At 39.0% G+C, this 12,096-nt stretch overlaps 1 protein-coding gene across 1 annotated transcript in view; it reads right to left on the bottom strand.

Moving 5' to 3' along the window:
• Positions 1 to 12,096, bottom strand: part of INO80 (INO80 complex subunit) — a 139,923-nt gene that overhangs the window by 80,321 nt on the left and 47,506 nt on the right. The window contains exons 10-14 of the mRNA XM_003121588.5: positions 9,275 to 9,470; positions 7,967 to 8,034; positions 5,946 to 6,155; positions 5,389 to 5,469; positions 4,458 to 4,553 (exon numbers count right to left, since the gene is read on the bottom strand). Coding sequence (XP_003121636.1) covers positions 4,458 to 4,553; positions 5,389 to 5,469; positions 5,946 to 6,155; positions 7,967 to 8,034; positions 9,275 to 9,470 — 651 coding nt within the window. The remainder of the gene's footprint in view (positions 1 to 4,457; positions 4,554 to 5,388; positions 5,470 to 5,945; positions 6,156 to 7,966; positions 8,035 to 9,274; positions 9,471 to 12,096) is intronic.

Here is a 12,096-nt window from a genome sequence, read left to right as displayed (position 1 = left end):
AGTCAATAATAAGACAAGCAAAAAAAATGAGTAAAGATACAGAAGAGCTGAACAAGTTAACAAACTTGACCTAATCAACATATATACAACACTATGGTAAACAAGTGTAGAATCCCTATTATTTTTTAATTGATATATCTGAGCTTTATTTATAAAATGATACAATATCTATAGCAGAAGTTGAAGTTTGTTTTTTTCAGGGTTTTTTTTTTTTTTTTTTTTTTTTTTGCTTTTTAGGGCCACACCTGAGGCATATGGAAGGTCCCAGGCTAGGGGTTGAATGGGAGCTGTAGCTACTGTCCTATACCACAGCCACAGCAACACCAGATCACAACCTTGTCTGTGACCTACACCATAGCTCACATCAATGCCAGATCCTTAACCCACTGAGCAAGGCCAGGGATTGAACCTGTGTCCTCATGGATACTAGTCAGATTTGTTTCCACTGAGCCATGATGGGAACTCCTACAAAGTATTTTGAATTGTAAGGTACTGAAAATGTGACACATCAAACATGGATCACTACAGTCATGCTTAGAAAACAATTAATAAATAATAAATATACATCAGAAAAAGCTCAAAGTCAACAATCTAAGCTTCATCTTAAGATTTTAGGAAAAAAAGTTCATAGAATGAAAAGAGAAAAAAATGGTAACTTATTTCATGGAAAAGGAGGAGATCAGAGGCACTAATCATACTAGATTAGAACCATAAAATAAATGTTATTCAGATACATGCCAAATAAACATCTATGTTATCATCACAGATCTAATCTTTTGAATGTAAGCAACTACAAATCTGAGCAGAGTCTACTTCTAACTATGCTCTTTAGTGATGTGCACACTAATCTAAAGGAGTAACTATAATAGAAACAATGAATTAATAGAGCAGGAGTCATCAAACGTTTTCTGAAATGGCTGGATAGTAAATAATTGTGGCTTTGTAGGCCACAGAGTCTCTGCCACAACACTCAACCCTTGCTACTGTAGTGAAAATGCATCCATAAATAATACATAATCAAAGGTGTAACTGTATTCCAATACATATGTATTTAAATTTCATATATCATTTCCTATGAAATATTGTTTTTTAATCAATAATTTAAAAATGTAAAGACTACTTTTAGCTGTACAAAAGAACAAGCAGTGGATTCCTCAATAATTTAAATATAAAATGATTCGTGGAGTTCCTGTCATGGTACAGCAGAAATGAATACGGCTAGTATCCATGACCATGTGGGTTCAATCCCTGGCCTCGCTCAGTGGGTTAAGGAGCCGGTGTTGCCGTGAGCTATGCTGTGGCATGCCCTTGTTGCTGTAGCTGTGGCAGAGGCCGACAGCTGTGGCTATGATTCAACCCCTAACCTGGGAACTTCATATGCCGCCATCTTACATATATAAAAATGATTTAGCAATTTCACTCCTAGGTATATATCCAAAACAAGTGAAAAGAGGACAAAGAGCTCAAACAAAAACGTGTACGTGAACGTCCAGAGCAGTACTATTAACAACAGCTAAAAGGTGCAAATAACCCAAACATCCACCAACAGATGAATGAATAAACAAAACATGATATTCCCAGATAATGCAATGTTGTTCATTATAATTTATGGCTGAAATATTAATTTAGTCATCAAAAGGAATGAAGCGCTGATACATGCTACATGATGAACCTTGAAAAAACTGCTAAATGAAAAGCAGCTGCCATACATAAAAGGCCACATGCTATACAATTATACTATATGAAATATTCAGAATAAGCAAATCCATAGACACACAAAGCAGACAATGGTAGCCAGGGGCTAGAGGGAAAGGAGAAAAGGGAGTGAATGCTTAATGGGGAGGAGATTTCTGTTTGGAATGATAATAAAATTCTGCAACCAGATGGCAGTGATTATTGGACCACATTGTAAATGTACTTAATGCTACTGAATTGCACATTTTTATTTATTTATTTATTTAATTTATTTTCAGGGCTGCAGGGTATGCAGGTACAGCATATGGAGGTTCCCAGGCTAGGGGTCGAATCAGACTGCAGCTGCCAGCCTACACCGCAGCCACAAGCAACACACAATTCAAGATATATCTGCAACCTACACCACAGCTCACAGCAATGCCGGATGCTTAACCCACTGAGAGGGGCCAGGGATGGAATTCGCATCCTCATGGATGCTAGTTGGGTTCGATTCTGCTGAGCCACAACAGGAACTCCTGAATTGTACACTTTCAATTGGCCCACAGGCTATATTTTACTGACCCCTATACTAAGCTTCAAAAGGAAGCTCAACATGCAAATGAAACTCATTTTCAGGCATGAGTATAAAGTCAAAGGAAAGGAATCAATGACATAAGTAGGACTACATTGCCATCTATCGGCCAGTGAAGGAAACATCAAAAACCTTAGTGATTTGGAGGAAAATTAAGACTTAATTTTTAGGGAGTTCCCGTCGTGGCTCAGTGGTTAACGAATCCAACTAGGAACCATGAGGTTTCAGGTTCAATCCCTGGCCTTGCTCAGTGGGTTAAGGATCTGGCGTTGCCATGAGCCAGATCCGGGTTGCAGACGTGGCTCGGATCCTATGTTGCTGTTGCTCTGGCGTAGGCTGGTGGCTACAGCTCTGATTAGACCCCTAGCCTGGGACCTCCATATGCCGAAGATGCGGCCCTAAAAAGACAAAAGACAAAAGACAAAAAAAAAGACTTAATTTTTTTTTTAGGTCTCTTAATTGTCTGACGTATACTAAGCAGCAATAACAACAAAAAAGCAGAAAAAAAGATGAGGAGCTCCATATTTCATATGAAAAAAACTCTAGAGGAAACATTCAACAAATTGTCTTAGGATAATTTCACCTCCTTAGAAAGTTAAGAGTGAGTCAGCCAAGCTAAAAGCCATACATCTAATGTGCCTCGTAAGCAGTAAACCAAGTCTTTAATATAGCCACAAAGGTAGGGCTACAGACACATAGGTGCCCCAAAGTGGAAAATCCCAGACATGTCTCTATTTCTTACAAAGTATAAGCCAGAAAAACACCTGCCTCCCTCTTCTACCCTGTCCCACGCTGCCTTAAACTGCAGGGAACCCATGATTATTATGGAGACCCAAAATCAGAGAGATCATGTCAATATCTCCTGACCCATAATCTCCATAAAAGCCTCCTCACCATGCAACTTCATTATCACTATATTCCTTTAGGGACAAAACATATATTTAACTCATTTTCCCCCTTTTACTTGTGAATAATATAATAAATTCCATTCATTCTTTCTTATACCCCAGAAACTTTCCATAATTAAACCTCCATTTAAAACTTGCCCATACTTGATGCAACATACTTTCCTGCTGATCAATTTCTCAATGTCAATCCTTTTCCACTGAATTAGTTAAAATCAATTTTTTTTTTTTTTTGTCTTTTGTCTTTTTGTCTGTTGTTGTTGTTGTTGCTGTTGTTGCTATTTCTTGAGCCGCTCCGGGGGCATATGGAGGTTCCCAGGCTAGGGGTCGAATCGGAGCTGCAGCCACCGGCCTACGCCAGAGCCACAGCAACGCGGGATCCGAGCCGCGTCTGCGACCTACACCACAGCTCACGGCAACGCCGGATCGTTAACCCACTGAGCAAGGGCAGGGACCGAACCCGCAACCTCATGGTTCCTAGTCGGATTCGTTAACCACTGCGCCACGACGGGAACTCCTAAAATCAATTTTTACACTATCTACCTTAAACATTACAATCTGGACCACGACTGAAGATATGGCTTTAGAGGGCCATGAAAACAGATTAACTATGAATATATTTTGGGGAAGGGGTGTGGACAATATCATAAATTATAGTATATGTGCCTTGATATGATTTGTCAAAATCTACATTAGGCCAGCAAGGTAGATATTTTCTCTTTTTTTTCTTTTTCTTCTTTTTTGCCTTTCTGTCATTTCTTGGGCCGCTCCTGCGGCATATGTAGGTTCCCAGGCTAGCGGTCGAATCGGAGCTGTAGCTGCCAGCCTACACCAGAGCCACAGCAACGCGGGATCCGAGCCGCATCTGTAACCTACACCACAGCTCACGCCAACACAGGATCATTAACCCACTGAGCAAGGGCAGGGATCGAACCCGAAACCTCATGGTTCCTAGTTGGACTCGTTAACCACTGAGCCACAACAGGAACTCCATTTTTTTTTTTTTTTTTTGATATTTTCTATTAACAGCAGTACAATCAGGAGCTACAATTCATGTGGTCAATGCAGCAAATTATTCGAAATGGATTTTGGCTTTCTCACTTATAAAACATAAGGATGTACTATGCTCTCTTACTGCTACCATTAGTAACTTTGATAGGAAACGTATGCAAAGTTATTTTGAAAAAAAATGCAAGAAATTAAGTCATTAAGAGCAATTAAATAAAGACAACAAAAAAGTCAGAAAGTTTAAAGTGCAAGAGAATTTCTGTTGGGTTGATTTTTACCTTAAATTTTGGAACAAATCTAGTAAACTCCTGGTGCCAATTGTTAAGTGTAGAAGCAGGTGAAATTATTAAGAAAGGTCCCCAAATGTTCTCTCTCTGAAACAGAAAAAGTGGGTCAGCCAACTGCAGGAAAACTGAAAAAAATTTAATTCAAAATTATAGCTACAAGAGTAGTTTAAGAAACGGAAGTGCATTATAAGAAGAAAACTGGTTCCTCTCTCTCATATCTGTACACTCAATATTCTAACTTTAAAAAAAAATCCCATGTTAATAATAATGTAGGCAAGGAAGTTGCTTATACGCAACATGAGAAAAAATACCAAGCCTTACTCCCACCCTTCCACCTTTTATAGGTCCTAATTTACAGCACTCACAAAGCACTTATGACATATTAATATGTGTTCTTTCACATATTACACTAACTAAGTGATCACAACAATCTTACTATTATGCAATTGGTACAGAGCTTTTTGCTTTTTTCAAAATGCTTTCATGCATATCTTCTCATTTAATTCTCACAAAATTCACATTAGGAGATACTATCTCCACTTTGCCAAAGTAGAAACTAAACCTCAGAGAATTAAAGTGAAGTCAGATCAAAAGAGGTTAAGTGAATTGTCCAAGTTTACACTGCTAGTAAGCAGAGTTGAGATGTGAACCCAAGTCTTCTGATCCAACTAACTGCAGTGTTTTTGCCACTACACTGGTGGTTCTCAACAGAAGTGGGAGGGGGGAATGAAAACACACATGCTCAAAACTTGTCTTGGTCTTTTTGAAAACCAAAATGTTTCACCAAGGCCTCAAAAAGGCCTTGAAGGCAAACAGCAAGCCCTACAGAGTCTAGCAGTTCTTGGTAATGACTGATTCTCAACAGAAAATGACCCTAGGATCAAGAGAAAGGAAGATGAAAAGACTGTATGGAGCTACCTACCTCAGCCAGATGGGCCAGGAGGGCAATGCTCTGTACTGTTTTACCAAGGCCCATTTCATCTGCAAGAATGCCATTAATACCCTGGGAAAAAAAAAAATACACATGGTCAACAAGCTCTCACACTGCATTACACAGGGTTCAACTTACTGTCAGAAAGAACTAACCAAAATGTCAGATTTGTTCAAACAAAAGTGACTAGAGATACTCGGCTTCAGCACTATTACTCATTATTGTAATGATTCCTTTTGTCACCTCCTTAGCTACAACTCTGAATCCTGACATATGAGACAAACGGCCCAAAGCTAGTTCTTCTGCTAATCTAATCCAGGCAACAGGTTTACAAAAACCACTTAAGACAAGATATATACATGATACAAATATTCTCCAATAAAATATCCAGGTTAAAAATATAGAGACATCTTTCTGATTCCTGCCAAAGGAAAAAGGATGAAATCTAAAAGATTATATCTTGTTCTCATTTCACGATACACTGAACCAATGACTTTAGAGAAACAGATAACAAAAGAGAGTAGGTATGACACAGTTCTAAAATTCACCTGTTCATAGAGATTTGCCAACCAATTCATGCCTTTCAGTTGATAACCTTTTAATTTGCCATTAAAAATTGTAGGCTGTGGAATATCCTCCCCAGCCCGTATAGATGGGTTTGCGAGGCTATAACTCTCCCCAAACCCAGTGCCAGACTTGTTGGCTGCCCGTAGGGCAGCTGCTCGACTTTCTTTTGCATCTTCATCAAATGACCTTGTCTGCAAAATAAAAGTATATTGGAAGGAAAATAATTAAATTCAAGCAAAATTCACAATGACATTTTTAATCTATCTTAGTTGGAACAAACTTTCTAATATAATGTAATATATCATCTTATATAAAGCATAATATGGTTAACCCTTGAACAATATGGCTTTGAACTGTGTGTCAATTGATAGGTGAGGTTTTTTCACTAAATATGTACTACAGTACGACAAGATCCTACAGTTGGTTGAATTCATTGATGTGAAACCACAGATATGGAGGGCTAACTATAAATTTACATGCAGGAGCTCCCGACATAGCACAGCAGAAATGAATCTAAGAACCATGAGGTTGCCAGTTCGATCCCTGACCTCGCTCACTGGGTTAAGGATCTGGCATTGCCGTGAGCTCTGGTGTAGGTCACAGATGTGGCTTGGATCCCACATTGCTGTGGCTGAGGCATAGGCCAGCAGCTGTAGCTCCGATTTGACCCCTAGCCTGGGAACCTGTGGTTGCAGCCCTAAAAAGCAAAAAATAAATTTATATGCAGACTTCTGACTATAGAGTAGGTTGGCACCCCTAATTCCTAGAGTCCAAGGGTTAAGTGTACATTAAAGTATATTACTAATATTTTAAAATTAATTTAACTATTACATGCTTTTGACAGATATCAAGCCTTATTACACAATTACTTGTTTTGTCAAAAAATTTATTAAATATTTGATTTAAAATTCTTTAACTGGTTTGGGTTGGTAAGTAATAAGGTGAGTTTGTCTCTATTCTTGACTTGGACCCTGTCAAAGTTACACAGGGGCTCCTATATAATGTATTAAATTGTGTTCTCTTAGAGTTCCCCCTGTGGAACCGTGGGTTAAGAATCCAACTGCAGTGGCTCAGGTCACTACAAAGATGTAGGTCTGATCCCAGCCGGGTGCAGTGGGTTAAGGATCCGCCATTGTTACAGCTGTGGCACAGGTCTCCACTGCAGCTCAGATTCAATCGCTGACCTCAGAACTTCCATACGCCACTGGTGTGGCAAAAAAAAAAAAAAAAAAAATTGGGGAGTTCCCGTCGTGGCGCAGTGGTTAACGAATCCGACTAGGAACCATGAGGTTGCGGGTTCGGTCCCTGCCTTTGCTCAGTGGGTTAACGATCCGGCGTTGCCGTGAGCTGTGGTGTAGGTTGCAGACGCGGCTCGGATCCCGCGTTGCTGTGGCTCTGGTGTAGGCTGGCAGCTACAGCTCCGATTCGACCCCTAGCCTGGGAACCTCCATATGCCGCGGGAGCGGTCCAAGAAATAGCAACAACAACAACAACAAAAAAAAAAGACAAAAGATAAAAAAAAAAAAAAAATTGTATTTTCTTAATTTGATCCAACTGTAGTTTCTTCCTGATTGCATTAAATATCACTGTATCATGAATAAGCAAGTTATAGCTAAAGTGAAAGAAGGTATTAACTTAGCAGTTTTAAGGCACAATACAGCTTTCTTAAGAAGCAAGAGTGTAGCCTTTTTCACTAAATAAGCATGAAGCACTTCATACTGTATTAACCATGATTACTAAGGAGGACAAAAACCAGACAAACCATCTTAGCTTCAATCAACACATTCCTAAAACAAGTGAATGCTCGTTTCTCATCTTTTCTCAAGTATTCCTACATTATTTTAAAGTAAGTAGAGACATAGTCCCCACCCAACACGGACATATACACACATACACGTTCATCAATGTTTTCAATTGAAAATATGATTAAGACTAAAGGAAGACCAAGTAAAAGGCTGTGGGGTATTTCCTGGGCCCATTATAGTTCATTTTTAAAACTCACCCGAGCTTGATGAATATGGTAAGCATTTTCAGCATTCTTCAGGGCCTGGGCTTTGAAATGGTTACTATCTGAAAAGGAAAACATGTAGGTTATCGCACCTCATTAACTGATCTCCTTCAGAAATGTAATGTACACTAGCACATGTGGATGCCTGATGCCCACATTCTACTTGTCCCTAGGTTCACAGAAGGAAAGGGAGGAGAAAGCCTCAAATTACCTGACAGAGGTAAAGACCTACAAGTGGCAATGGAAGAAGAGGGCTGCCATGGTCTCTAGAAGTCAAAGCCAGGTCACAAAAACCAACAAAAGACTGAGCTCCAGTTTCCCAATCCTGCGTTTCATGAACAAAGCAATGCCAAAACTGTAATATATTTATACTGGATGAAACTATTCCAAGAGAAGAATAAAGAATGTATAAATCCAAGATATTCTGAAGCACTCTCATTTTCTCTTATTCAACATGATCTTAACAACTATTCTCTGTGAAATTCCTCTCAAACTTTACAATAATTCCTCCCTCTCTGTGTAGTCACACAAATACCAACACTAAACAGTCTCTTCTCATGTTTGACTCACATCACCAAGAATCCTGTTATACAAGAGATGATTTTCCCTGCTGAGATATATTCACTAAATTCTTCTGGATTGATACCTTTGTTGCTACTAACAAATCAAAACATAAGCTATTCCCAAATCTGCATGACCATATCACCACACCCTTTCCTTTTCAAATTATTTTTTTTCTTTTTTTGGCTGGCTGCAGCATGTGGAAATTCCCAGGCCAGGGATCAAACACGAGCCACAGCAGTGACAATTCCAAATCTTTAAACCTCTGAGCCACAAGGGAATGTTGAAATTCTTTAATAAAAATTATTTTATCTGCTTGTTATATAGAAATATTCACTTTCCTACTCCAAAAAATAAACCCACCTTTTTGATCAAAACTTGCAAGAATTGGAGTTCTCGCCGTGGCGCAGTGGTTAATGACTCCAACTAGGAACCATGAGGTTGCGGGTTCGATCCCTGCCCTTGCTCAGTGGGTTAACGATCCAGTGTTGCCGTGAGCTGTGATGTAGGTTGCAGACACGGCTCGGATTCCACGTTGCTATGGCTCTGGTGTAGGCCGGCTACAGCTCTGATTGGACCCCTAGCCTGGGAACCTCCATATGCCGCGGGAGCGGCCCAAGAAATGGCAAAAAGACAAAAAAAAAAAAAAAAAAAAACTTGCAAGAATTAATGATTAGTATAACCTGGGACAAGAAAATATTCCGGTTACCTCCTTCCTTTATCTCCTGATTTAGGACTCACCATAATCCTCTTGTGTGATGTTAACTACCACTCCTCCACCAATATCAATTTGTCTCTGCATAGAACTATCTTCCAGCTTCCTTAAGATTTCTTCCTGGATCCCATCATGACCCATGTCTCGTTTTCGACTCATGAAGTGGGCATACAGTTCTGTCTGGGTGATTAGGAAGTTCAGTTTTCGCTGTTGTCTCTTGGCCTACAGGGGAAAAAAGCTGAATGTGAAAAGAGAGTCAAAGCACCAATCACATACAACTGCAGTCAAGAGAATCCACTAAACCTACACATAGTTTGCATACAATTCCTTTACAAATTCTCTCTACAAAGGTACAAACTGCTGAGTTTCCATCATGGCTCAGCGGAAACAAATCCCACTATGAATCATGAGGTTGCATGTTTGATCCCTGGCCTCCTGGCTCAGTGGGTTAAGGATCTGGCGTTGCCATGAACTGTGGTGTAGGTCACAGATGCAGCTCGGATCCCGAATTGCTGTGGCTCTGGCGTGGGCCGGCAGCTATAGCTCCAATTAGACCCCTAGCCTGGAAACCTCCATATGACGCAGTTGCGGCCCTAGAAAAAGACCAAAAAAAAGAAAAAAAAAAAAGGTACAAAGTGCTAATGAACAATAAGTCAGTGATACTGAAAGCAAGGAATAATCTTCACTTATAGTCTAATAAAACCTATGTTTTGCTCTCCTTTACAATATAAAATCTTTTTTCCACTAGGCTTCTATATAAAATGCTTATTTCTTTACTACATTACTTTTCTCTACTGGCAGTGAGATACCATCTAAATTCAAACAATACATTTTACTTCATAACTTGGGTAGTAAGTACATGTGCACATATTTATTATTTCTAAAAACATAAATGTGTCCAAACTCTTCTAACACCAAAAGTCAAAGTACGTAACGAAGAGCTGCGAATTACCATGAAAGTCAATGCAGGAGCTATCTAAGAACAAGTGCATGAAAAAAGGAAAATGTTCCCCCAAACAACCTACTGTTCATCTGTGATGATAGCTACAAAATGTGAATATAGATCAAATACACACACAAATACATATACTTTTTTTAAATATGAGAAAACTAATAAATTTGAAGTACCTTTGAAATAATCTGGTAAGAAAAATATTCAGTTTCAATAAAAATCATTCTTTAAGAAAAACAATAAAATGAGTAAGCACATGATCCAAAAGATTGAATAATATGAAATATCTCACACACAATAAGTAGTAAATGTCATTATTTTGTATGAAATGTTTTATAATAAAATTTATATGAAGTAGATACTTGATTTATCTTTGACTCCCCCCACCTCCACAAAAGAGAAACAACAATAAAATAAGGAACACGGCCAAGCAAGGACATAAGATTTTTCTACTTCAGATTTTATAACACTTTAGCCAGATTCAGATTAGAAGAAAATCTGAGAGTTTGAGAGAAAACCGTTACTTTCATAATGGATACAGATGTCCATGTTCTAAATCTAAAGAACTGTCAAGAAAATGTTTCTAGGAGTTTCCATCGTGGATCAGTGGTTAACGAACCCAACTAGGATCCATGAGGGTGCGGGTTCGATCCCTGGCCTTGCTCAGTGGGTTAAGGATCTGGCGTTGCTGTGGCTGTGATGTAGGCTGGCAGTTGTACCTCAGATTGGACCCCTGGCCTGGGAACCTCCACATGCTGTGGGTGTAGCCCTAAAAAAAAAAAAAAAAAAAGGAAAAGGAAAACCTTTCTAAATTAAAACAAAAAATAATAACATTTCCTTTCACCTTAAAGAAGTTAACTACTACATGTTTAAATAAACAAAGCAAATTAAGGGAACAAAGATCTGTCAAAAATGTTCTGTTTCAAAAATTCATAGAAATTCCCATGCAGCACAGCAGGTTAAAGATTTGGCATTGCCACAGCTGTGGCAAACATAGCAACTGCAGCATGGGTTGAATCCCTGGCCCAGGAACTCTCAACATGCCAAGAGTACAGCCAAAAAAAAAAAAAAAAAAAAAAAAAAAAAAAAATTAGAGAAAAAGATACCTAAGTTGATATGACCACATAGATGAAACTCTCATCAGTTAGCTATCAATATAATTCAGAGAATGTCTCACAAACCTAGATCATTAGCCAAGCCACGTACGAAACTTCAAGATCTGTAACTAACTCTCAAATGCCTCTAAACTAAGTGAGCAAGTGTTTCCAAAAGCATCAAAAGTTTACCAAGTCAATAATATGTTGATCTTGCATGCAAAGACACAAGTCACCTGGCGACTTAGAGAGAACTGGGCAAAATCCATATTCCCCCTCAAAGCATGAGACTGGAGGAGAGCAAGAATTCAGAAGTCTTCATAGTTCGGCTTTGACAGGAGTACTACCTATACTTGAAAGAAAACATCCAATCCTTGATTCCCTTTCTTCCCCAGACCTGAACTTTCCTTCCCCTCATCCCAATGAGTTTACCAATGGCAACACAATGACTTTGTCCTCTCAATCCCTACTCTTGCTTCCCTGAAACATATACTCAGCCTACATCAGTTGATGTTAAGCTTAGCAAGAGAAGTGACTACATAAAACAGCAAAGTAGGTGGGAGGCGGGTCTCAGAAAACTGGGCTAGTTGTCCATTGGCTCTATCTGGCCGTAAATCTGGCAACCAGCCTCAATCTTCCAGCAAATCAAAATTATAACTAGCATCTGAAACTAAGCTAAGATAAACTATAAGCTGTTTTCTTACATTCATACCTTTTACTTATTTATTTTTGTTCCTCCAGAAACATACAAAGGAATAAGGCTACAGGGAACAGAGGAGTTCCCACTGTAGCACAGTAGGTT

This window comes from Sus scrofa, chromosome 1 (assembly GCF_000003025.6).
Source record: "Sus scrofa isolate TJ Tabasco breed Duroc chromosome 1, Sscrofa11.1, whole genome shotgun sequence".
Classification (NCBI taxonomy): domain Eukaryota; kingdom Metazoa; phylum Chordata; class Mammalia; order Artiodactyla; family Suidae; genus Sus; species Sus scrofa.
Note: the sequence above shows the minus strand (reverse complement) of the source record. Positions and strands in the feature narration are given on the sequence as shown.